At 36.6% G+C, this 27,099-nt stretch overlaps 1 protein-coding gene across 2 annotated transcripts in view; it reads left to right on the top strand.

The window, feature by feature from the left end:
- The window catches only part of Lnpep (leucyl and cystinyl aminopeptidase), an 89,931-nt gene extending 68,791 nt beyond the window's left edge, over window positions 1-21,140 (top strand). The window contains exons 12-18 of one of the 2 annotated variants that reach the window (XM_075951829.1): window positions 6,319-6,502; window positions 7,691-7,847; window positions 14,412-14,596; window positions 16,296-16,457; window positions 17,632-17,772; window positions 18,361-18,442; window positions 18,984-21,140. In XM_075951829.1, coding sequence (XP_075807944.1) covers window positions 6,319-6,502; window positions 7,691-7,847; window positions 14,412-14,596; window positions 16,296-16,457; window positions 17,632-17,772; window positions 18,361-18,442; window positions 18,984-19,115 — 1,043 coding nt within the window. In that variant the 3' untranslated portion in view covers window positions 19,116-21,140. The remainder of the gene's footprint in view (window positions 1-6,318; window positions 6,503-7,690; window positions 7,848-14,411; window positions 14,597-16,295; window positions 16,458-17,631; window positions 17,773-18,360; window positions 18,443-18,983) is intronic. The other variant, XM_075951838.1, reaches the window with a different exon arrangement.
- The last annotated feature ends 5,959 nt before the right edge of the window (window positions 21,141-27,099 follow it).

Raw genomic sequence — 27,099 nt, 5'->3', positions numbered from 1 at the left:
AGACTTGTTCCCAACTAGCTCTTAAAATGTAAATTAACCTGTTTGTATTAACCTATGCTCTGCCACGTGGCTCATTTCCTCTCCTCGGTGCAATATGTCTGACTTCTTCTGTGCCTCCTGGTGAATTCCCCACCTCTCAGGTTCTTCCCCCAAGTTCCTCTATCTCCCTGAAATGCCCACCTATCCTCTTCTGCCTAGCTACTGACCATTCAGCTCTTTATTAAAGCAATCAGGAGGTACCTTAGCAGAAACACATCTTCACACTGTACAAAAAGATTATCTCATAACACATTTCCCTTTTTTCTGGCAATAAAAAATGGGATAGGGAACTATCATAACAAAAAGATAACAAGTCACAGCAGTGACAGAGGCTGAGTATCCTTAATTGAGCTTCATTATAACAGTGAAAATATTTCATATTTAGATCATTTTAGCTTTCAGGTTTCCACATTGGAAATGTTCTACTATTAAAATCTGTGCAAATAGCAGAAAATCTACAATGCTCCGAGATTTTAAATACTTCTGGTCCAAAGCTTTTCAGACAAGAGGCAATTGGTCTGTATATGCTATAAAAAAGCTATCCATAAAAAGCCACTGAAGTATAATTTCTAACCATTTGTGAAATACATCTGTGATACCTACACATATATCATTTTTATTTACATCCAAAAAGAACATAAGACTCTTGGGTTCTGTGAAAATCAGCCATGAATACTTTAGATTTATAAAAAAGGGAAAGTTCTTGCTTAGATCTGGATATGTTTTCAAATCTACATTTTTGATAGGCGAGTAAAGCCCAATTGCCTGATCACACCATGCCTCTCCCATTTACCACTTTACCGGCTTTTAGATTAGGTATTTGGCTCAGAGCCTACTCTAAAATAGGGTTGTGATAAGGATTTTTAGAGTTTATTTATATGGAGTGCCCAAAATCATGTCTGGTGTATGTTAAGTTTATGTTAGATTCCATTGCTAAGGCCCTTACTAAAGAACCTTTAGGCATAGTGTATCTGCATTACATAAATTATGGAAAAAGTTTTCTAATGCTACCATAAGTTTTTTTGTGCTTTCTTTGTCATTTTAAAATTTTTTACTTGAAATCATTGTATACATATTATTTCCATATCTTTCCTTTAAAAAACATATGATAATTGACAGTCTTTCATTTTTATACCCATGATTCATCAATTCTTTATTAAAAATATTTCCTAATAAAGATATCAGATGTTAAGATATTTCCCCCATTTTGTCTTTTTTCTTTTTATCATTGCTTCTCAAAATTGAGGGCTATTACCTTTCGTGATTGGATACTCAAAACTAAGCTACCCGTCTGTATTGTACGGTAACAGTGGAGGCTGTCAGCTTCAGTATATGAATGTGTCATTTCATTTCAGCTTTATCACTCACTGCAGAAGAGTCACAGCACCTATGCATCAGTCTCACTGTTTGAAGCCCTCAGAGCAGAAAATGATCCCATCTCTTTGATTAATGTGTGAAAAAGTGCTGCTCTCCCTGGTGAAACAGAACTCTAAATATCAGAGTCCCTGAAGTGGTACTCTGAGCTGAGGAAGGGGAATACCCTTCTCCTCTGTTCCTTCAGCAGTATAGTCTAAATACAACAGAGCATTTAAAAAAGACCCAACAAGGAAAATTTGCAGACTTTCAAATAGTATTTAAATTTTTGCTAGTATTAGAAATAAGTAATAAGAAATCTGCTTCTGTCTGTTTTTTAAAAACAACTGTTTATATGTGTGTGGTGAACTCTTTTGAGATTCATGCTGTATAAAATGGCTCCAACTTCCCTACTTAGTCCTTACACTAGTGAACTCTGTTACTGAAACAAAATAACAAATAATTTAAAAGGGGGAAAGATTTATTTCAGCTCAGTGTTTCACAGGTTTTAGTTCCTGTCTCTGGGAGATGGGGAGGAGAAGAAAAACATTGATGAGTTACATCTTTTAGAAACATTCCAAAGTAGTAACCTACTTCTATCTCCAGACCCTACCTCATAAGTGCCCATTCTCTACCAACTTAACAGTGAGTTAACTAGTGACTTCTTAATGATTAGATTCTCTAGTTTTGGACCAAACCTTCAACTCATGAGTGTAGGAGGGGCATACTATATACACGAACCATAGCCTCCCTCCTTTCCTCTCCCCACTATACTTTCTCTTCCCCTCTTCTTCATTCTTCCCTCTTTCCCTCTCCCACTCTCTCCTTCCCCTCCACCTCCATCTATGTTTCCCCCCATCTTTCCTCTTCCCACTACCTTCTCCCTCTTCTCCATCTATTTTTCCCTCTGTCTCCCTTTTCTCCCTTTCCCTCTCTCCTATTCCCTTTCAATCTCCCTTACCTGATGTACTCTAATTTTGCTGCACAGAAATTTTCCCGGCATCTTAACAAGCCATACTGTCTGTTGTGTTTAATCCTTTAGTGTGCTGTTGTCTCTCCTTGAAGAACACCCTGACACCCCTTCCCTTGACCTCCTCCCATTAATTTCTCTGCCCTTAGCCATGGCTTGTTCCAGTCTTCATCCTAAGACAAGGTAGATTCCACTTTATAGTTTCAAATAACATTTTGTACTTTTCAATCAGTGTATTCTGTAAGTACTATGCACTTGTGTCTCTCTCCATGTTATGTTTATCTCCCATTGAGGGTAAATATTGCGGTTCATAAATTGCTTTAATGAACTTAGTATGTAGTAGGTACATAAGCAATTACTGAATGAATAATTGAAATCACTGAATGTTAATTTTGACTATAAAAACGTATAAGGAAAGAACACTGAAAGCCAAAAGAGATGCCTTATTTCCCTTCATTGAAAAGACTCATAGTAAAAGGGAATATAAAAAAAAGGAATAAAATTGTTGAATCTGAGACTGGAACTGGCCCAATTTGATCTAAGCAACATCTGTTTCCTGTTAGTAACTATGTAGTTCTCCAGTGGCTGTTGCTGCTTTAATTTCTGCCAGTTCAAATTTAAGAGTGCATATTGAAAACACACTGCTCTTAGGAGAAAATGTTTGACCCTGTGGACAGTTGAATCTTCTTGGCTCCTGATACCCCAGCAGTAATTTCTCTCAAGTTAGTTGCATTTTAATTTTTTCTATCCTCAAAATGTAGCAGAGAAAATGACTTTAGGCTTATTTTATTTCATACATTGCTGCAATATAGGCTCCTCTTTGGTTGCTGCAGTCTACAGTAGGGCTCCGCACTTACCTTGCTGGTTAAATCTTGTGTAGAAGTTATATTCAATTAGTTTCTTTGCTCCTTTCCACTGTTGAATAATTGTTGTACATAATAACAGAATAAAGGTTTTTCAGGTTACCCTAAAATTTTCAACCTTGTTCTTTCTACCTTTCTGTTACCTATATTTTTTTTTCAAACTTAAAATTCTTAACTGTAGGAGATACCTAATTTTAACTGGAAATTTTAATGTTACATTTCTGAAAAAGTGTATCACCATACCAGAAATATTGCTATGAAACTAAAAGATATATCATTGGAAGGAAAAGCAATTAGAAAGAAAAAGAAGGGGAGGTGACTTACTAACATACCTTTATATGCTGTAGTCTGACCTTTTTTTCTACTTACTAAGATACAGAGTAAAGGAGTGGTACAAGGATGGGACTTTGGCATGCAGTGCAGTTAAACTGTGCACTGTAGTGACCCCTGGGACAGACTTGATGTCATATTTTCTCATTTTTAGTAAAAACATGTATTCTTTTTGTTTCATTACTTTGATATTTCTTTATGAAACAGTAGTTGATTTTCATAACTTACAAATGTTTTTTTTATTAATTTATTTATTTATTAAAGATTTCTGCCTCCTCCCCACCACTGCCTCCCATTTCCCTCCCCTTCCCCCGATCAAGTCCCCCTCCCTCATCAGCTCGAAGAGCAATCAGGAATCACAATTAGATTATTTTGTCTGGGTTTTGCCATTTAAAATTAAATTGTTCACTCTTTATTTTATTATACAATAGACTAAAAACTGAACTGCTAATGTGTTAATGATTATAATAAATTAAAAACATATGAGAGTATTCTCATCTCATCTACATTTGAACTGGCAACCAGTTAGGTCTCTTATAATAAAATAATTAAAAACAATTATTTTTGATACCTATGGTTTTGAGGTCCTGCATTCTAGTTCATTCAGAAGACATGAAAGGTCTCTCCTTCTGCTGTTGGCTGTGTTGCTTATGTTCTGGCAACGTGATGACAGTAATAATATACTCCCAGCTGCATTTCTTCTCTCTGCCATCTGGAGTTGGCCGTGTTTGTAGTATAGCACATGCTCATCAGTGGAAATAGTCATTATGTCACTATTCCCTGAACCTATCCAATGAAACAATTGTCGTGCTTATCATTTTTAAGTCAGTGGAGATAGGGCTATGTGATCCTTCTTTCAGAAAATTTGTTTTTAAAAGCTCCATAGAAGATTCTGCTTGCAAATCCAAATGGAAAATATTGGTACTTTTTGGATTAGCTAATTATACAATTATTCTCATCAGTTATAAGCCTGTTTCTAATGTCCCTAACCTGGAACCATGACTTTTTTCATCACAAATACTCCTTAGAACTCCATACTGCTCTGGAAAAAGAAATGAATTTATTTCATCTAACTGATCGTTCCTGTCTGTTATTATGTCAAAAATAAAAGAAAAATTAATATTGAATCTTTTAATATAGAAGAATGATAGTTTTATTAAGGTATAATTAGAAACATTTCCATCTCCATAATATCCAAAATATCAGCAAAATTAGAGTAATAAAAGGAATCAGATAAATTTTAATAATTCATTCTTTTGAACTTGACGAACTATAAGTAAAGCTTCAAGTACTAATATATCTTTCATTTTAAAAATGTGTTTCTAAAACACCTAGTATAAAAATAATTCACTATACACGTATTGTGATAGGGAAGTATTTTAAGTAATGTGTTAAAATAGGAGACTGGCTAAAGTAGGACAAGTCCCTAAATGGAAAGTTGGATAGTTGGGGATTGCGTATGAAGACAATGGAAGTGAAGGGGCTGGGAATTCTTAAGGTAAAAATGCAGGGTGAACATCAACACATGTAGGACAGCTGTAGGAAATACTACATTAATTAAAACAAGTACAGGGAAAACATGACACTAAAGACACTCCACTATATCGTCATGGGTTTTGATTAGTTTTTTCTTTTTTTAAGTTAATAAAAATATTTTTTAATTTTAAGATAATAATTTGTCATTCAGACTTTAATATGATTTGAAACTATTTGTAATGACTTTAGTCATTTATTCATTCACTTGGTAAAGATTCGTAATCTCCTGCTAGGTACCTCACTCTATCAACTGAGAGATTAGCAGTAAAGGATCAGTGAGCACACAGGGCTTTGTTCCAGCAAATCATCACCTCAAGGTCTTTTCAAGCATGATCTCCTGCTGCACCTACATCCTGTTGTCAACTTTTAATAACGTTTTTATTAGTAATTCTAAGCATATTGAAAATTCATCAGTATATTCTGTAGTCAGTTTCTTCTTGTTTGCATATTCTGTCCCCTTCCCCCCAAAAATTGTCATTTTTAACAATTTTCTCAAAACACACACATACACATGCATGCACATATGTATGTATATTTGTGTTAAAAAATACTTGGCATTATTCTGTTATTTTAACTCAACTGTTTCTTAACTTGTGCTTAAAAACACCTTAAACCTTTCCTAATTTTTATTTTGTTAGCCTTGAAGTATTTTCTAAATGACATTTTTTTTCTTAACTAGTATAGTAAAAGACAAAAGTTGAGAAGGGACACATTTTGTACCGTTGCTCTACTCTTCACACTGTCCTTTCCCACCATCTCTCTCCTGTGCATATTTTCTTAAGATTTGTGTTTTCTGAAGTCACTTAAAAGAATGACATTTTAGGCATCTTTTATTTTATGAAGCCTCTCCAGGCTGCCCTTCGGAGTGAAATATTTCTGTGTGCTTCCATGGAATGGTTTGTTTTCTTTTTCCACCAGTGACACTTAAGTGATATTATATCTAGATGTGTTTATCAGACCTTAAAAACAGGTCTATCTGCTTTCTTCATCATTTGATCTCCAGTGCCTGTTCTAGAGCTAATAATTTAGGAGGATTAAATAATGTTTCAATGACTAGCAAACTTCATTGACGTGTGGAACATACTGTACCAGCATGTAGTCATTTAGTTTCTTAAAAGAATCATGGATATGAAAACATGCCTTGTTAACTAAAACAAAAAAAAAAACCCAACAACAAAGCCCTCTATTGTTTTTTCTCTTGTTGTTTTAATTTTTCTTCTCTTTTAGATATCATCAATCTTACAGAACAAGTACAGTGGGTCAAAGTCAACACAAATATGACTGGCTATTACATTGTTCACTATGCTGATGATGACTGGGCAGCTCTAATCAATCAGTTAAAAAGAAATCCTTATGTTCTCAGTGACAAAGACCGAGCCAACCTCATCAATAACATCTTTGAACTTGCAGGGTAGAGTATACTTGATTTACATTGTTATTGTTATTTTTTAAGATGTTATTGCAGTAAAGAACAATTCAGAAAACATTTTGAAATAGCAAGTATATATGACTGGTAAATATAGGTTTAGAAGATTTGGAAAATGTAGGCATGTTTATGGCTTTCAGAGATTTTATAATGTATTGGAAATACCAGCTGTAAACACATTGAATAGATAGGTAGCATAAAACAGGATCAACTATTAGTTCAAGAATAGATACCAACAAGCAGGATACATACTTTGTTCAGTAAAAATGTTGTAGGAATTCAAACTTCACATTAATTCATGAGAGAATTATCTTCAAGTAATTGGCTTCTGTCTAAAGCTTAGTGCTAACCTATTAATTGAATAGCATCTCTAATAACTGGGACATCCTTATATGTGTGTGACTTGCCTCCCCACCATGTACATTATAGAAACCCAAAGCCCAAAATGGCAGTGGCCTTTAATAAAGGTATCTTCTGAGTAATTTTCAATTTTAGATTGATTCTAGGCTTTGAAACACAAAGAATACTTATTATCACTTTCTATTTTTGACTTGTGTTTTAAATATGAAGTAGCCTTATTATATCCTTTCAAACAATACTGTTGTAACTTCTACAAACTGCCTATTGGGTTTGTTTGTTTGGGACGAGTGTCACTGTGTAGCCTTGGCTGGCCTGGAATTGGCTCTGTAGAACAGTTTGACTTCAATACCGCAGAGGTTTACCTCTCTTCCCCACCTAACTGCTTCGTTTTTAAAAGTTACTCACTGTAAACTCACAATGGACCATGTCTTAACAAATGTGGAAGACTTATTACAACAAGAAATGCAATCTGTCTGTTTTCTGATTCAGATACTGACTGAGTATGACACTCCCAATCATGGGGTAAATTGAAGGGATTAGTGAATAAAATCAATAGTAGTCATCTTTTCCAAGATACTTTTACTAAGTCAGTAGCAATAGGTGACTTCTAAATCCAAAAATGAGCTGTTGTATATCTGTTAAAATGCATCTTTACCTATGAGCCACTTAAATATAATTACATGAGTCTAACTTTGCCTAATGTTACTATAAACGTAAGTTTCTTGTCTGCAGACTCACTGACTCACTTTAAAGTTTCCCTCCATGTTATGTGTATCTCAGCAAATTTACACTTCCTATTTATTTATTCTTTAGCCTTGGCAAAGTGCCTATTCGGATGGCATTTGATTTGATTGACTATCTTAAAAATGAGACCCACACTGCACCCATCACTGAAGCCCTGTTCCAGACAGGCCTCATCTATAACCTCCTGGAAAAACTGGGACATATGGACCTGGCCTCAAGATTGGTGGTAAGTCTTTCTTTTTTCAGTTTCTTTTGTGACTTACCTTTAATACTGTTATTTGAATTTCTATTCAGGTCTTAACATGCCTTTTAAAAAATTAAACAGAGCTGGAGAGATGGCTCAGCAGTTAAGAGCACATCTACTCCAGCTGGACAGCAAAGGAACCAGCGTAGGACCAAACTAGACCCTTGGAATGTTGTTGACAGTTGCATGGCTGGGACAGACTGCAGGCCCACCAGCAGTGGCACCAGGATTTGTCCCTACTGCTTGTACTGGCTTTTTGGGAACCTATTCTCTTTGGATGGATTACTCAGCCCAGATATAGTAGGAAGGGCCTTGAACCTTCCCCAAAGCAATGTGCCTTAACCTCTCTGAGGAGTGGATGGGGGGTAGGGTGAGGATTAGGTGGACAGAATGGGAGGAGAGGAGGGAATAGGAACTGAGATTGGTATGTAAAGTGGAAAAAAAAGATAGTTTGTTTTCTTTTTTAAAAAAGTAGAAATTATTTTTTAAAAAAGAAATCAAATGGTTAAATTCTAATTTCTTTATTTTACTCATTATAAAAACCTCTGCTCTGGATGAAAAATGCCAGTCCTTATTATGAAGAGTTGGTTCAGCTTTTATATGAAATAGTATTGTTTGAGTATCAAAATAGAGACATTTGACTGCTACCAAATGGAGCCATCTAAAAGGAAAATATCTTTGGGAACCCTCTTTTGTTTTTACACACATTAAAATAAGGTCTTTTAGAAAATAGATCTCTTATTAATTTGTTAGTGGTCTTTTTAAAATGCAGTATGTTCTAAAAATTACCTGTTTAGGAGTTGTTGCCGACTACCCTCCCATGAGCAATGCTGCTGGTACGTAGCAGTGACTGTACCCGTTTCCAAGGAGTCTTGAATTTAGTAAGACCAGTCACCTGATAGTGTTCAGCTGTTACTTTTTATACTTCAACAATAATTAACTAATTATATTAGTTTCCTAGTATTGCCTTAATTTATTACTACAAACTTGATATACAGAAATAGCAGGATTTTATTTATTATGCCTCTGGAGGCTAGAAGTCAAGGTGTTGGCAGGGTAGACTGCTTTGTAAAGGATAATCTACTACCTACCTTTCTCTTAACTTTAAGTGAATGCTAGCAATCCTTGTGTTTCTTGTTTAAATTATTGTCATTCCTGTCCTATCTCTGTTGACAAGGCACTGCACTGTGTTTCTGTACCCCAATTTGACAGCTGTCATAGATATACCAACCCTTAGGTTAGACCCCATAGTAACCCTGTATAGCTTCATTTTCACTTGGTTATGTCTACAGAGACACTGTTCCCATTTAAGGTTATGTGAACTGGGGTAAGGTACACTACTCCATGTGGTATCAGTAGTAGCAGACAATACTACTACACATCACTCCTTTTACCACTCTTGAAGGACACTGATTTGAAGGGTTTAAAAAATACCCTAAAGGGAGGCAGAATGTCTGCCTATTCTAAAGCTATCTAGGTAGTTAATTCCATGGTAGCAGAAGCCTTTATTCCATCTATTGTTCTCTGTTCTATCTAAGATTAGTCTTAGGAAGCACTTGGTAATTATCTCAAGCTATTCCTTTGCTGAAATTGCAAATTGGGTCTTTGGAATATTTTTCTGTTGGTGTTCAAGTAACTTGTCTTGTTGCATCTTCATCCTCTATGATTTCAGGTATTTGTTTGGCACATATTATAGACTAGGATTCAGGGAACTAATGAGTAAAGAGCAAGGATGGGAGACTTGGTGTCTGTTTCTAAGTCTTGGACCCTTTTAGTACTATTTCACCTTAAATTCATAGTTAAATACCAAGTTCACTTTAGTTCACAAAGAAGGGAAGCTTTAAAATTCTTGTTTATTCTTAGGGGATTTTGATGGCATCAAAACTATTACCACTTTGTAGTTAGAAAGTGGAATGGCAGGCATTTTCAAGCCCATGAGTCAAATATTCAAGTGTATTGGTATTTAATATTGGAGTCTGATTAATATTTATGTCATTATAGCCAGAACACTATACAGATTAATTTTTCACTTTGTTATGAAAGTTATGCATAATGTATACAGTATTCTGTGGAGTATGCTGTGGTGTGGTGGGTAGGGTCTGGAGGTACATTTGAATTGTGTTAAATTGTTAACATCTGAAGTTAATGTCTGGTTTTAGCCATATTCCTATTTTATATCTTACAAATCTGTCATTCTCTTACATATGAAGCATTGGTGGGATAAACCTTTGCAATAAAACTGACAATTCACTTTTAAGAAATTTCGTTAACTTGGGAAAGAACCTCCCTGAGTGTATTGATGTAAAATTAAAACAGTAAATCAAAATTTAATATATAGCAAGTGTCATCATCTTTTCCTGTTTTATTTTTAAAACAATTTTGTTACTGTTGCTGCATTTTGTTGCTTATGTGACACATCTCTTTATTACCTTCTTCTTGCCATTCTTAATGAAAATAGTGTTAAATTCTGTTGTTTAATCACCTGAACTTCAAGAGACTAATTGAGAAACCATATGAAAAGTGTATTTCATTTTATGAGACAAAGGCAACTTGAGGCACCTGCTATACTCTTATTAATATAAGTAATATTGAAGACATAACCTGATTCACTTATTTAAGTAGTCACATTTAAAACAGCAGGATTTTTATGAAAGTAGAATTATGTTAGTAAAAATGCTTATCATATTTTCAAATATACTTAAAATATTTTGAGAATCTCTCTTAATCATTTGGTATAAGGAGACTAGCAAAATCAAGCCCTCTCATTGTGGGGTGTGGGTGCTTAAAGCATAGTCTAAGCATCCTCGAGTGTCAGGCTGTGGGCTGTGGGTGCTTAAAGCTTAGTCTAAGCATCCTCGAGTGTCAGGCTGTGGGGTGTGGGTGCTTAAAGCTTAGTCTAAGCATCCTCGAGTGTCAGGCTGTGGGGTGTGGGTGCTTAAAGCTTAGTCTAAGCATCCTCGAGTGTCAGGCTGTGGGCTGTGGGTGCTTAAAGCTTAGTCTAAGCATCCTCGAGTGTCAGGCTGTGGGGTGTGGGTGCTTAAAGCTTAGTCTAAGCATCCTCGAGTGTCAGGCTGTGGGCTGTGGGTGCTTAAAGCTTAGTCTAAGCATCCTCGAGTGTCAGGCTGTGGGCTGTGGGTGCTCAAAGCTTAGTCTAAGCATCCTCGAGTGTCAGGCTGTGGGGTGTGGGTGCTCAAAGCTTAGTCTAAGCATCCTCGAGTGTCAGGCTGTGGGCTGTGGGTGCTTAAAGCTTAGTCTAAGCGTCCTCGAGTGTCAGGCTGTGGGGTGTGGGTGCTCAAAGCTTAGTCTAAGCATCCTCGAGTGTCAGGCTGTGGGGTGTGGGTGCTCAAAGCTTAGTCTAGGCATCCTCGAGTGTCAGGCTGTGGGCTGTGGGTGCTTAAAGCTTAGTCTAAGCGTCCTCGAGTGTCAGGCTGTGGGGTGTGGGTGCGTCCTCGAGTGTCAGGCTTTCTCTGCTCCAGAGCTTCAGAGTGCCACCCCACTGCTGCTGCTGTGTCTCCACTGAGGTCTGTGAAGATAAAATTCTAAGTTGTGACTGTCCCACACATTGTTCCTTTGTTTCTGGTTATAAGTTGTGAAGATAAAATTCTAAGTTGTGACTGTCCCACACATTGTTCCTTTGTTTCTGGTTATAAGTTGTGAAGATAAAATTCTAAGTTGTGACTGCCCCACACATTGTTCCTTTGTTTCTGGTTATAAGTTGTGAAGATAAAATTCTAAGTTGTGACTGCCCCACACATTGTTCCTTTGTTTCTGGTTATAAGTTGTGAAGATAAAATTCTAAGTTGTGACTGTCCCACACATTGTTCCTTTGTTTCTGGTTATAAGTTGTGAAGATAAAATTCTAAGTTGTGACTGTCCCACACGTTGTTCCTTTGTTTCTGGTTATAAGTTGTGAAGATAAAATTCTAAGTTGTGACTGCCCCACACGTTGTTCCTTTGTTTCTGGTTATAAGTTGTGAAGATAAAATTCTAAGTTGTGACTGCCCCACACATTGTTCCTTTGTTTCTGGTTATAAGTTGTGAAGATAAAATTCTAAGTTGTGACTGTCCCACACATTGTTCCTTTGTTTCTGGTTATAAGTTGTGAAGATAAAATTCTAAGTTGTGACTGTCCCACACATTGTTCCTTTGTTTCTGGTTATAAGTTGTGAAGATAAAATTCTAAGTTGTGACTGTCCCACACATTGTTCCTTTGTTTCTGGTTATAAGTTGTGAAGATAAAATTCTAAGTTGTGACTGCCCCACGCATTGTTCCTTTGTTTCTGGTTATAAGTTGTGAAGATAAAATTCTAAGTTGTGACTGTCCCACACATTGTTCCTTTGTTTCTGGTTATAAGTTGTGAAGATAAAATTCTAAGTTGTGACTGCCCCACGCATTGTTCCTTTGTTTCTGGTTATAAGTTGTGAAGATAAAATTCTAAGTTGTAACTGCCCCACACATTGTTCCTTTGTTTCTGGTTATAAATACCTTTAAATTTTCTTTGATTCTTCGTTCGTTTGGGACAAAAACAGTAGACATACGGTCTGTGTCTTTATGCTTTTGAGTGGGTCGATCAATTAAAGACAGCAGGTACCAATACAGACGCAGGAGCCAGTGGGATGCCCTGCATTGACAGGTCGCACAGCCAGTATCTTCCAATTCCACGTTCTCCCACCTCAAACATTCCACAAGGTATCTAGTCTCTATTTGTCTTTAAACAAACAAAGGCAAGTTGATGTGTTATCACAAGCCTTGAGAACTTCTTATACCAATTCTTCTTGTCTTTAGGGATGGATGGTGATCTTCAAGAAAAGCATAATACTTTGAAAGAACTTAAACTGAATTTGGGGGATTAAAAGATTTTTTCATAACTCATCTATGATACTTTATTATTGGGATGAGGTAATGTGTTAGGGTTTCTGTTGCTGTGATGAAACACAACAATCAAAAGCAACTTGGGTAAAATTGTTTTTCACTATATTTCCAGGTATTGGGCCATCACTGCAGAAAATCAGAAACTCTGATAGTGCAGGAACCTGGAGGCAGGAGCTAATGCAGAGGCCATGGAGTGCTGCTTACTGGCTTGCTTCTCATGACTTGCTCATCCTGTTTTCATTAGCACCCAGAACCAATTAGCCACCAATTACTAATTAAGAAAATGCTCTGCCAGCCTGCCTACAACCAGATCTTACAGGGATAGTTTCTCATTTGAGGATCCATTTACTATAGTTTCTCATTTGAGGATCAGATAACTATAGTTTATGTCAAGTTGACATAAAAGTAGCCAGCACAGGTAGGATGGTGGTGGTGATGTAAAGTAACTGGTAAGGAGAAATTCACTGGTGCTTAGATACTGAGGAGAAGGGACATCAATTGATTTTGTTTGTTTAAATTTGATCCTCCTTATGTATAGCTTGTAGATATATTCTTTACAGAGAAAAAAACTAAGCATTTTATATCAAAGTTTTTCTCCTCTAGGATTTCCTGGGTGCATATTTTTTACAGTATTGTTAAATCTTGTGTATCTTCTCCCTCTGTGGTGCACAATAACTTGCAACAGAATATTCCATATTCTGTGAATAGCTTTTATGCTTCTGTGTAGGAGAGAGATTAAAAGGGGGGTTGCTGATTCTATAATACACACATATTTCACAATAGTTTCTCATTCAGAACTGTGACAATGAATTGTATAGAATAGCAGATGAGATTGAACAATTGTCCTCAGGGTATTTTGATCACATGTAGATTAAGTATATGTAAATGAAATTTTATTGTCTCTATAGTTTACAAACAATTCTACTAAAACAAAGTAATGTATATGTACCATGTACACAAAACTGAAGAGTTAGAAACATAAATCTAGATGAATAACATTTGGATGTGCACTATACATTTATTTTTACATTTTTCTGTAACTTTGACTATTTTACATTAAAAATGGGAATATATACTATTCCCTAGAGACCTCATTTTCCTTTAAGTTTTTTTTTTAGGTTAATTTGCTATGACCTTAAACTAGGTGGTATGTTAAATATGTTTAAGTATTAAATCATTAGTAAAGAAACATATTTTAGTAGAACATGGTAACATTTACTTGTAATCTCAGCAAGAAAATTGTGCGTTCAGGGCTAGCCTGGTCTATATTTATTACAATAAACAGTAATAGTGGTATATTCTCTCTCTTATTTTTGAATTTGTCAATACAGAAATCATCAGGCAAGGAAATTCCAGCAGTTGGATGATATTTTAGGTAGGAAGGAGGTAGCTTTTAGTCGAGTACACACAGAATAAAGGTTCTCTACGGTGTAGACACCATAAAATCTTCCTGAGTTTAGTTGTATCATTCTTAAGTCTTACTTGTCTGTAGCTTTGTTATTGGGTACTTCATACCAGCTAAATGTAGGTTTTATATGTCAGTTAATATTTAATAAGTAATATCTTGTCTTTTTTTCTTATTGGATAAATCTTGGAGAAAAGATATGTAGTTGTACTGATTTCATGATTTATTGAATTATTAATATCATTATAATCATATTTCATTATTATAGACCAGAATATATAAATTGCTCCAGAACCAAATCCAGCAGCAGACTTGGACTGATGCGGGCACGCCATCTGCTCGAGAGCTCCGGTCAGCCTTGCTGGAATTTGCCTGTGCCCATAACCTAGATAATTGTACCACTGAGGCCACAAAGCTGTTTGACAATTGGATGGCATCAAACGGAACTCAGAGGTGAAGTGCACATCTACTTGAATGGATCTTTCCCTTCATTATTTCCTAAAGAAGGAAGGAATGATATTCCGCTATGTGCATGTGCCAAATTTAATGCATTTTTTATGAGATTTGAATTGCTTCTGCTTCTTGGCATTGTAAATCTGCGGTGAATTTGAGCATATAATTAGCTTTGGCAAATCTGATTTAAATTCTTTCGGTATATATTCAAAAGTGCTATTGCTGGATCATAGAGAACTTTTATTTGTTTTGTTTTTATCATGTGCATATATATGTGTGTTTGTGTGAGAACTCATGTGTAGGGAGCCAGAAAACAATCTTTAGTGTCAAATCCTCAGAAACACTTTTTTTAGATAGTGACTTCCCCTAAATATTTGTCTAGATTGACTGGCCAGAGAGCCCCTGGGATTTCAAGTTTATACCACCCCTTGACTTTATTCTGTTGGTTCTGGAGATCAGACTCAAGTACTCATGCATGCTCGGCAAGCACTGTACTGATTGAACTATTTTCCCTAGCATTCCATTTTTAATTTTTAAGGACTTTCATGATATGTTTCTCATAGTAAATATGTGATTTTATGTCCACTAACAGAGTATAAATATTCCAGAGTTTTTTTGTGTGTTTGTTTGTATTGTTTTGCTTTTGTTTTTTGTTTGTTTGTTTTTACACAACGTTGCCACAACGTGTTTTCTGGTTTTGTTTGGTTGATGTGGTTTTGAGATAGGGTCTCACTGTGTAACCCTTGTTGGTCTACCTCTGCCTCCTGAATACTGAGATTAAAACAAGCACTTTCATATTTTGCCTAGTTTTCTGCTTCATTTGTTTGTATTTAAAACTTTTTTCCCCCTGTGGTGTTGAGGATCTAACTCACAGTCTCACACTGTCTGGACAAATGCTCTACCATTGATCTCTGTCCACCCATCTCCAACTGACCAGCACTGGAATCACAGGTGCATGCCCCATACCCAGTTCTGTTGTACCTGGGCTCTAGTTACTGAGCTCACGTCCTCACGCTTGTGTGGCAAGTACTTTAAATGGTGGTGATGCACGATATCTCCACAGAAAACCCTAATTTTCTGACGTTTGATAACAGCTATTTCTCAGAGTATGATGGCTGTCTCCTTTCATTTAGAAGTGAAACGACTGGTGGAGTGAGCAGTTAGGAGAAATGTTCTGGATATGATTAATTCTTTCCAGGTTCCTTACTGAACATTTTAGAGCAATGATTAAAATATTTGGAAAGCTGAGACAGGGAATTTGAATAAGGTTCTGAAATCTGTCCTAGCTCTGAGACCTAAGTAAAGGCAGTTGTGTTTCACCCCCTTCCTGCCTCCCAAGCATACATTTGCTGCTCAATTTATACCATCACATTTAGCACACTGTATTATAATGCACATAGTTATTCTGTGTACTTTGGGATAGCCCATGATCTCCTACAGAGAAGAGGGTGTGTTTCATTCCTTCCCAGTATGCAGGTACATGTCTTCTCCGTAAATAATTATTATATTAAATTCCACTTACGTTCTTTAAGGTCATAACTATAGGAAGGTAGCAGTCATTGAGTTACCTTTTTACTCATTTCTAAAAATTGTATGAAGATTAACTATTATTTGGACCCAGAAACACTACCAGTCAATTCCTTGCCTTTGTAGTCAGATATTTTTCCTTGTTATTCTCATGTTTCACTCTCTTTTGTAGCCTGCCTACTGATGTCATGACCACTGTGTTCAAAGTTGGAGCAAGAACCGAGACAGGCTGGTCATTCCTCTTAAGCATGTATTTCTCCATGGGCTCTGAAGCAGAAAAGAACAAAATACTTGAAGCTCTTGCTAGCTCAGAGGATGTACAGAAACTTTACTGGTATGGAACTGTTCAAAGAATACGATACAAAGAAACCAAAAGATAAAAGCACTTTGCTCTTTAGGACAGGAGCCCGTTTTCTCTTGAGCTCTCACTGTCTTCCTCTTAGACCTGAATTGGACAAGGTTGTGATGAGTTTTCATGAACCGGGCTTCAGCTTGAGGATTGAACTTAACAGATGGTTCAGAATGCACTTTGTTTGAGAGATTTGAAGATATTAGTAATCATAAACCCCATCTGTGCCCTGCTGGGAAATGTTGTCCTCCCTTGGCCTGCTGTGCTAAAATCTGCTGTACTAGATATCAGTCTACTCCTGCTGTCACTTTGCAAATGTAAACATTTCAGAAAAAGAGAACTATTTTCTATCTTCCTTTGAATTTATTGCTCATACTTCTTCCTAATGTCCAACTACCTGGCCTAGGAATGGAAACATCATGTGGGTGAAAAACAGGCAGTCAGACCTGACAAAGAGAACAGGAAGAGACAGAGTTAAAGGCTCAAGTGTCCAAGGAGATTCAAAGCGCATACACCTTAGGATGTAGATACTGAAAGCCATACCAGGGATAGAGAGAGCATCTTAGCTTCATTGCTTCTCTTATATACGTTCACGCAGCTAAATCCTAACAGTGTCCCAGAGACATCCTTGGACCCTGCCCAGATCCACTTTCTAAATGATACTTTGTAAATAAGCATTATCTTTACAGCAATGGCTAGACTCTGACCTTAGCACAACATTCTATAAACTCCCATTTTACATATGCAGACAGTACCTGAGCACAGAGAGTAAAATGTGAAAATGCTTCTTCGGACCCTTCATCTTGTCCTCTTTTCCTTTGTTTTTTAATAGTATCAGGTCTGTGGGTTTGCAAGCTGAAGTATACAGGCTAAATATTCCTGACCTGAAAAACCAGAAAATATGCTAGTTTCCAAAATTGTAGTAAATTGCAGAATTTTTTCCTTGATATATTGTAAATCATTATATAACAACATGAGTATGTGTATCATGATGATTAAAATAATTGACAGGTTTTAACTTGTGTACTAATCTTAGCCTAGTCCAACCTGATTTAGCTTGAATTGATAGAGGTTTACATTGGAACCCAGTGCTAATACAAGTTTGGTCATCACTTCAAATACAATAATTTTGAAGGCTAAATCTGTTTTTTTTCTTCAGGTTAATGAAAAGTAGCCTTGATGGTGATATCATCCGAACACAGAAGTTGTCACTTATCATCAGGACAGTGGGCAGGCACTTTCCTGGACACTTGCTGGCCTGGGATTTTGTTAAAGAAAACTGGAATAAGCTTGTACATAAGTAAGATTCTTGGGGAATGACTGAATTCCATATCCTCAGACTGTGCATTTACAATAGGCTCCCGGTGCTTTGCTGGCTCCTGGGTTCTGATTTGTCCTAAGTGGGGATCACTTCTTAAGCAACAACTTTCTATATTTAGAAGCATTGCACTCAGCAGTGGTGTCCAGTGAAACACTGGTCAAGGCCAAGTACACCTCACAAGCTGTTCGTCCTAGCACAGTCCCAGACTGTTTCAGAATAGGTGCTGTATGTGTTAGAACTATTTCTTGATTGCCAAGACATCAGTTAAGGAACCACACTTACCTAGGTAGCGCATGTATTCTTCTCTTAAAACAATAATAATGTTTCTGGGTATTGATGATTTTTGAGAGCCAGATTAAAATTCTACCTGAATACCCCAAGCTCCCACCTCCTTTCCTGCCCACTGGCAGTGGTGTGTAAAGACACCCCAACTTCTGGGCTGTATTTCCAAGAGGAAACCCCTGCTCTGCCTTTACAGTATAGCATTTCCTTCATGCTCTAGAACGACAGTTCTTTGGTTGTCAGAACCTGCTTAATTTTTCTCTCTTATTATTTGTGTTTCTTCAGGTTCCATCTGGGCTCCTATACCATACAGAGTATTGTTGCTGGGTCAACTCACTTGTTTTCAACGAAGGCACATTTGTCTGAGGTTGGTTGTACACAATTCTAGGAAGGAAGCTGCATGGTCTCCTTTTAGGCTGCTCTGTTTAAGTGAAATAGAGACTTTTCATGCTAATTCCAGTCTCCTCCATCTTCTTTCATCAATGGTAATGATTCTACATTGAGATTATTTTTAAACAGTTGCATATATAGCAAGGAGGTGAAATGAAGTTCTGGTTCTATTCTCAGCACTACTTGCTCTCTCCTCAATAAAAGTAATTGAAGTAAGAATGAAATTATTTTTGAAGAATTCCATTCAAAATGTGAATTTATTTATCAAGTCTAATTTTAAATTGCTTTAATTTTCTTCAGAGTTCTTTTTTTATTTTAAGAAATAATATGGAAAGAAGAATTAATAGACACAGGAGTAAAGGCACCAGCAATGAAGAAAAGATATTACCACACTTGATAGATGCAAATGCTTTGGCTGTAGGGCTGCTATTTCCAAGGTGTCAAATCTTAGAGCTACCATTACAAGGTCAGGGGAACCTCGGTCTCTCCTGTTTAAAATGCTTCTCTGGTGTTTGCAGGTCCAGGCATTCTTTGAAAATCAGTCAGAGGCAACCTTGCAGCTTCGCTGTGTCCAAGAGGCTTTGGAAGTTATTCAGCTGAATATCCAGTGGATGTCGAGGAATCTGAAAACTCTGACATTGTGGCTGTAGCACACACAGCTGACCTTCCGGTGCCCACAGCTCTGCTGGCTTTGTAAAGGTTGAAGTGAAGGCAGGCATGCTACTGAGTTGTTTTGCACTGTTAGGAGTTCTAGTTAGCTCAGGGCCCAATTGTGTTTTTCATGTCTTTTCTGAAATGTGTTTAGGCAGTAAGTAATTATTTATTACAAAGTTATATTCACCTGTATGCCCACCATCTACAAAAACAATGAGTAATTTTGCTTTGGACACACAAATGGAGAAAAAAAGTCATATTTGAAATTGTGTTCCATTTCTTAGTGTTCAGAAAGTTATTGACACAGTGCAACCAAGGAAAGTATGCTGTAAGAGCTACCCTATTTGCAGGCTGTTGATTGGTCAGCTATTTGCTGCGTCTTGTTGATAGATGCTCCTGGGATGTGGTAGTTAGCCTGGAAGAGTCAAGCAAAAAAGGCATTGAAGATACAGCTGTAGACAACTGACCTCAGGTATGCAGGTCTGCCCTGATTGGGGGTCTTTTAAAAATGTTTATATCTATATTATAATTTTTCCTGCAGAATAACCCAGGTTCTACAGATTTTTCTCATTTCTGTTGAACTGAACAGATGAACATACAGGTCCAAAATCTCAGTTTTCCAAATATTTAACACTTTCATCTTCATCTTTATGGCACTACTGTAAGAAGGTGTTCTAACTGAGTTAATGTTCATTATTTTATCATGAGTTCCAGTACCTTCCAACGCTATACACGTGGTTAGTCCTGCTGGCAGACTTTCTGCTGAGGGTATTTCTGTGCTTTGGCAAGCTTCCTGTTAAGCAGCACTGGTGTTTTTGTCGTTATTTCCCCACCAAGAATGTAATTTGTTTAAGTTGCCTTTTGACCTAACAAATCATACCATTTTCTCTGTGAATCATATCCATGTGGGTTTTTTTTTATTTTATGTTAGGGTGTATATTAGAAGCATTTCTCAAGAAATTAAAGCATTTTATTTTGAAGTTCACCATAGTACCTTAAAGGGACAATGAGAGTGTGGAAAAGAAATAGTTGAACATATGGTGGGCTATGACTTCCTTTTTTCACTGTTTAAAACAGTGATTTTGTTTAGTTAAAAAAAAATAGCTTTTTTTCTTTTCTTTTGGCCAAACTAATGTTAAAAAGTGGCCAAGGATCAAGCAAAGGAATCGTGAGGGAGGGTATCCAGAGCAGAATGCGGGCGTTTTCACTCCTTTTGAAGGAGAAATACTGTACTTGAATTTTTTGAGCTATGCAGACTTATTCCTAGGTTGTTGTGTTTCTTTGATTCTTAGGGGAGGATTTTTCTTCTTAATAACTCATGAGAATTCTATATTTTGTTTGAAAACTGTCCATGTACATAAAAAGGGAATTACTCATTTGTGAACACTGAAAACACTCCACAGTCAGACCATAGAAAGACCACTTTTTTTATTCAGCTGTTGTAAAGTTAGAATACGTGGAGTTGAATACAAAGTTATAGTTTATTTTATGAAAATATTTTTATATAACAAAATTTTAATGGCTGACAATCTGAAAATAGCCTACTGTAATCCTAGTGTTTGCTCCCAGTTTAGTCTTTTCTAAACATTTTTGTGTTTTTGAGTAGAAAATGTTATTCCTGAGAATCTCAGAATCATCTTGATATCTTCGTGAAATAGTTAATTGTAGATCTTTATTTCCTTTGTGCTTTTGGTAAATGAATGGTAGTTTAGTTGATACTGAAGGTTAGGGGTTTTTGTATTTTTAGAGTGAAGGAAAAATACTCTTGTGGGTTTGGTTGCCTCTTTTTGGTTTTTTACCATGTTGTATTACTAAATTCTACTTTGATACAGAGTTTAACTTTTGCTACTTCTCAAGACCAGTTCAATCTTGAGATTTACCTGCCCATCTTGGCATTGATCCTAAAATCTATGTAACTCTGCATATGGCAAATCTTGTCTTAAATAACTCTTTCTTCCATGTATGGATGTGAATGTGTGTGGTGTGCAGTGTTGTACATAGAATCTTATGAGGATATGTGCAAAAAAAAAAGAGGTAATTCTTGATTTATTGATGTCAGAAGCTATTCATTCCCAGGATACTGGAGCCATAATATTTTCACTCTTACCGGTAATCTTCACCTCAATTGTTTTTAATTTTGATAGACCTACTCTTAATTTCCCCACAGAATTCTGGAAATTTTCATGTTTTGTTAGCCTGCTTATGTACATCTTCTTACAGCTAACTCAAAGTCAAGAATGTAAGGCTGAGAGGTAGCATTTACAGTCTCATAAGTATATTGGTAGCATTCAGATTGTCCTCCTCCAAAATTTACCTTGCATTCTGTACTTCTAGGAAGGAAGATTGACTCACAGGGGTCAGCTTGTGCTTTGAGCATAATACCTGACTTCACTGGGTAGCAAGCAGTTAAGTGTTGTGTTGACTACAGAGAAAGGGTGTACTTGAATGTAATGTGAAGGCATATGTTGATTATTAGGAAAAATAGAACTGGAGAAATAGAAATTCTAGATTTGTGGAAAAATTCATTTGGAGTTCTGAAAGTTGGGAATTGGAAGAGGTAAATTTACTCTACTAATATGGAGTTAGCTATGATAAAGTAATGGCAGTTTACCCCCAGAAACTTGTGCCTTCTCTGTCTCATTTTGTCTTTAAACATGAAATTGTATTTGTCGATGTTCAGTGTTTACAAACTTTCTTGCTGTCACGGGTTCTACCTAACTAGTTTTCACGGGTTCTACCTAACTAGTTCTACCTAACTAGTTTTCTTTGCCATGTGTGTTTTCATTCTATGAAACTTTAGCCACTATTAGAGCAAAAGCTTCCAGAAGAGTCCTGGGTATAAAAAACAAATCTAGCTGCATCAGGTTTACTGGGTACCAAACAATTCTTTCTGATTGATTATTAGGAAGCAAGAAATAAAAATTAAGTTTTGTGTTTGTTGCATGATTGATATTCTGTTGTTGAATCGGACTTTAAAGGTACTTAATCTAAAGAACCTAGAATGATAAATTTCAACCACACTGCTTAGCACTTATATATGAACGTGTTCCGTGGGTTTCAGGGATGGCACAGTACATCTCAAGTGCACTATTACTGAGGACTGCAGTCCCAGACTGAGTTCACAGATAGGAAAGGGTTGATTTATATGGGCCTCTAAGAACTGGGATCATAGGTATAATGTAGATTCCCCCCCACCTCGCCCTGACCTTACTTTTATTTATACAGAATGAATTCTCTTTTGGGGAAATGTTCTGTCTTCTTAGATTTGTAGTTCTTAAAACTCAGATATCTATTTTTCTGGGTTTTGTGTTCTTTTATTTTGTTCTTAAATCTGTGAAATATCAAAGAAGTACAAAATGAAAGGTGGAAGTCTCAAAGTATGACAAGTACTCTTTTCCCCGTCCCTTGCTGCCTAGTTGGGCAATAATTAGCAGAATAAGTGATTGATTTTTAGAAAGTTTGTGGGAATTTGAGGGGGTGATGGATACTTTTGAGACATACACATGTACTTTTGTATGTTTTATATTTTGTTTTACAGATTTTGTCCTGGTAAAGAGTGAAATACTGCTCTCTGATAATTTCTCCTCTTCCCATGTTGCCTACTGTAGGTAACAGCTATAGAGTAATTTGGTTTTAATTTTTGAAATGATGTCATGACTTTCAAAAAGGGAGCAAGGTAGCTTCTTTTAAAAGAGTGTAGCAACAATTTTGCTGCTGTTTGGGACTTACTTATTGCTGCCCTCCATACATTCTTGTGGACATGTACATAAACCATGCAAGTCCACACCAATGCATTGGAATAACAGAGTAGTAATAGTGCCTACTGTTTTGCTCTAGTCTTCGGAACATAAGTTGCCTCTTATCCTTTCAAGCACATTTATAAATGCAATACTACTTTTTATATATTTCACTTAGACTTTTTTCTTTGCATAGATAACTTAATAACCATTGTGATTGAGTATGACAGATTTTTACCTTTTCCTTGTTGCCTCTTAAGACAATAGCTAACTGTTTTGTTTGGGATAGTGTGAGAGAGAGTAGAGTACTGCTTGCTGTGACTTTTTATTACTAATTATATTTGGTCCTATACCCTTGAAATGCATGTGAAAATACCTGATGAAATGTGGAAGACTAGATGTAAACAGTCACATATTCTTCTCACCTCTTATTGCCTGTTGGCAATAGCCATTAGAATGGCTGTATGAGTGTGTGCAGGGAAGTGTATTTAATGTCTGTATATATGTTCTTACTACTGTGTTATATTAATTCTCTGGGTGCTCAGAGTGGAAGGTACCAGTGGGGTTCAGATGTGTAACAACGCCCTCTTTGCCTTTCTCTTATTGACTGGGTGCAAAACTTTTTAAAGTATTTTGAGTTTTTTGAAAGTTGTATTTGGGTGTTGAGGATTGTTGTTTGATTGGTTGGCTTTTGCTAGGCTGGAAAAGTAGTTTAGGGCAATAGTATATACTTTTTTAACATAAACATGCTATTGCTGCATTTTTACTTTCTTGCTTTCCCAGTCCTTTCTGTGAATTTATGAGGAAAGTGGGGGGTCTCTCTAAGAAGGTTCTTCCTTCTCTTGCATTGGACATGCATTGCAGTGAGTGTCAAGTAGCACAGGCAGTGCTTTGGGGCTGCTCCTGGAGGTGGAGGTCTGGCATATGCTTTCACTGTGTTTTTTCTATGTGCTTCTTGGTCACTGCATTTCGTTGGGTGGCTGTCCTTCACTTGGACTTGGTTTCTGACAAAGCATTGAGCTCTGAATTTAGTGTCCTGTCATTCTTATTCCATCAGTGTGAGAAAGATTTTATTTTTATTTTTTCTTAGCTCTAGGGGGAACTAAGGGCGGGAAATATACTCTTACAAATGTATATAATTTTGTTACTATACTATATTATTTCATTTGGTACTGCGTCCTTTACATGGACATATAGGTACCTAATGAGACGTGGAGGTCCGGATGTATGAAAACTTCCTCTTTCCCTTTTCCTCATTGCCTCTGTAGGCAATTGTAGAATAGCATAGATTTTCTAACTCTGTTCCACCCGGAGGGGTGGAATATGTATATACTTTAAAATGTAAATATAAATTTTTAATTCTTTTTGTTGTTGTTAACTTCATTTGTACCTAAATCTGTCTGTGGACACTTAGGTACATAAGGAATATCGAGGTTCATTCTATGAAAAATCTCCCTATCCCCTTCCCTCATTGCCTGTCTGGGCAATGGCTTTAGAGTAGTTGTGTAGCTTTGGCATAGGGGTATGGGGTGAAAGAGTTCTGGGTTTTTACTTTTTTAAATGTATTTGAAAGTTTGTCAACAGTTACTGTCAAATGAAGTGCGTCTATCCCAGAGTCGTGGAACATCTCTCTTCACTCTGTCACCTGTGCCATACTGTAGTAGTTTATGAGTGCTATAGAGCTTGGGTCTTTGTTTTGTCTGTCTGTTGCTTATAACACAGTTTGTTAGAGAAAAAGTTAACCATGTCTATGTATGTGTGTATATGTGTGTATATATATTGTAAATACCTTGTGGTGTTAACATCATTTTGAACCTGGTCCTTGTCATGACTATTTTTTAAAATATTACTTAATGAACACTGAGATTGATTCTATGAAAACTCTCCACACTCCCTATCCCTCATTGCCTGATGGGCAGTGGTAGACTAGCTCTTTTGTTTGCTTTGGGGGGATCTGGGTGTACATATATTTTGAATGTATATAAATAATTGCTACATACTATATGTTATTCCACATAGCACCAGTTCTTTGCTGGGGTTTGTAGATACATAATGAAACGTGGAGGTCCAGAGGTATGATAACTCTCCCCTGCTCCCTTTTCCTCATTGCCTAGAAAGGCAATAATTTTATAACTTGGGTTTTTTTTGGCAGGGGGAGGGGGGTTTCTTAGGTGGGTAATGGTTAGGAAAAAGGGATAGAATGCATGCTTTTAATATATTTTCTTATGGTACGGATTAGGCCCCTAGTCCTTTGCATGAATAAATGGGTACTTAATCAAAACTGAGGATCGGTATATAACATACCTCCGATTCTCCCCATCCCCTTATGCCTGTTGGCAATTGTGAGTAAAGCAGTTTTGTGTTTTTTACTTGTTTTGAATTTATATTTTTGATATTAGACTATTCTTAGTATAAATATTTTTTGTTTCTTTATTTTATTTTGTAGTTGTTTGCCTAACTGTAAAGGCCATGGTGAAAATGAGTTTTATAATATGACAGAGCATATCCTTTCTTGCCTATTTCCTCACTTAGCACTAACTAGTTTGTGGTTTGTTTTTTTTTCTGGTTATTCTCTAGGATATATATTTTTAAGGATACAAATATATACACATACATACTCAATTTTCTCCCTTGCCTTCATTGTTTCCCTTAATATTTATTCCCTTGAAGATTTCTACATACACCTAGGAAAAAACAAAGACTTGTTACATCTTGGGCACCTGACTGGAAGTGTAGCCCTGTGACTCCATGACAAATAGTGGCAATGCGTATGCACCGAATAAGATGGGAGAAGATGCTTAGATGTGGCTGCATTGTGGAAATTAATCAGACCCAGTAATTCTAGTGTTGATTTAACCTGAGATGGTGAAAGGCCAGCTTTGGTTTTGTAAATACCAGAAGAAACAGAGGGCAGTGCTGAGTAAAAGTGTGTTTAAATCTCCTCACTGCTTGAGGTAAGTTATTGAAGTTCATGAGCCAATATTAGTATTTACTGTAACTGATCTGAATACCTCTTAAAAATGGTGTTGCTGTGAGGCCCAAAATTCAGATTTATCTCCAGAGTTCTATTGCATGTTCTTGTATACCCAGGAGAAGTCATTGTGATTATTAGAAATGACCATTTGAGTGATTGCTACTCCTCTGGTGACTGACAGACAACATGGTCCCAAAAAGAATTTCAGAAGCAAGACCTTTCTATCTTAGATCATCCACAGATGGCAGGGCAATTGGCCCCCTCTTACCCAGAACTCTTTTGTGTGGCTTTATCTCTTCCCCTAGTTCTCTATTAATTGAATCATCCCTATTCTGTTTTTTTTTATTTCTTTTTGCCTTCAGTGCCTTTATCGTTGTTAGTTTCTGTCTTAAGTTGTACTCACAAATTTAAGCTACTGCTGCATCCTAGTTAGCTTTGTGTTTCTCTGTGCATCTCATGCAACCAAGCCTGTATGTTTGCTCTCAGCATTTTTAGATTTCACATTGTCTTTTCATCCACCACATGGTAAAAGTTATGACTACACATTTGTTTGCAACAAAGAAAATGCATGTGCATGCCTCCCCCATCCTTCCTATGGCTTAGCTTTCTTTTGTTCTCACTTTTTTAAACCAATATTCCATGAAGAAGATTTGCCATATTCATTTAAGAAACATTGAGTGATAGATAGGACTCCTAGAAATTCTCAAAGACGTCTTATTTACCATATCAGATTTCTCAGGAATGTGTTGGAAATTAGCCTAGTAACATTGTTGTTACTTATACCTGCTGCTGTAGGAAAAAGTTATTCATGACACATTTACCTTTGATCATAAATAAAAGAGAAAGGGCCACCTTTTTGGAGTTAGTCATGGTAGTCATTAGTGATATTTTTGAATTGCTTTTAATTTGAAATACTTCAAAGGAAGTAAAGGTCATGGCTTAGCTCAAAGAAATGCTCCAGAAGTTGGGCTGTATAAATCATCAGTAAAATAAGTGTGTGTGTGTGTGTGTGTGTGTGTGTGTGTGTGTGTGTGTGTGTGTATGAGAGGGAGAGAGAGGAGAATTGCTACATAATTGGAGCATTTGCCTTCATCAACAAATCACGTTAAGACAAACTGTAGTCAGGGCTGTCTTGATTAAAGCCAAGTGTTCCTTGTGGCTATGAGGAAGAGTCTCTTGCAAATACTTTGGAAAGTAATTACTTGGAAACTTTAAAAGGTATTAATTTTTTTTTATTTAAACACCACTAGAGACCTTCAGTTCTTTCAG

This window comes from Microtus pennsylvanicus, chromosome 1 (genome assembly GCF_037038515.1).
Source record: "Microtus pennsylvanicus isolate mMicPen1 chromosome 1, mMicPen1.hap1, whole genome shotgun sequence".
Lineage (NCBI taxonomy): Eukaryota > Metazoa > Chordata > Mammalia > Rodentia > Cricetidae > Microtus > Microtus pennsylvanicus.
This window is presented reverse-complemented; position numbering and strand designations above follow the sequence as displayed.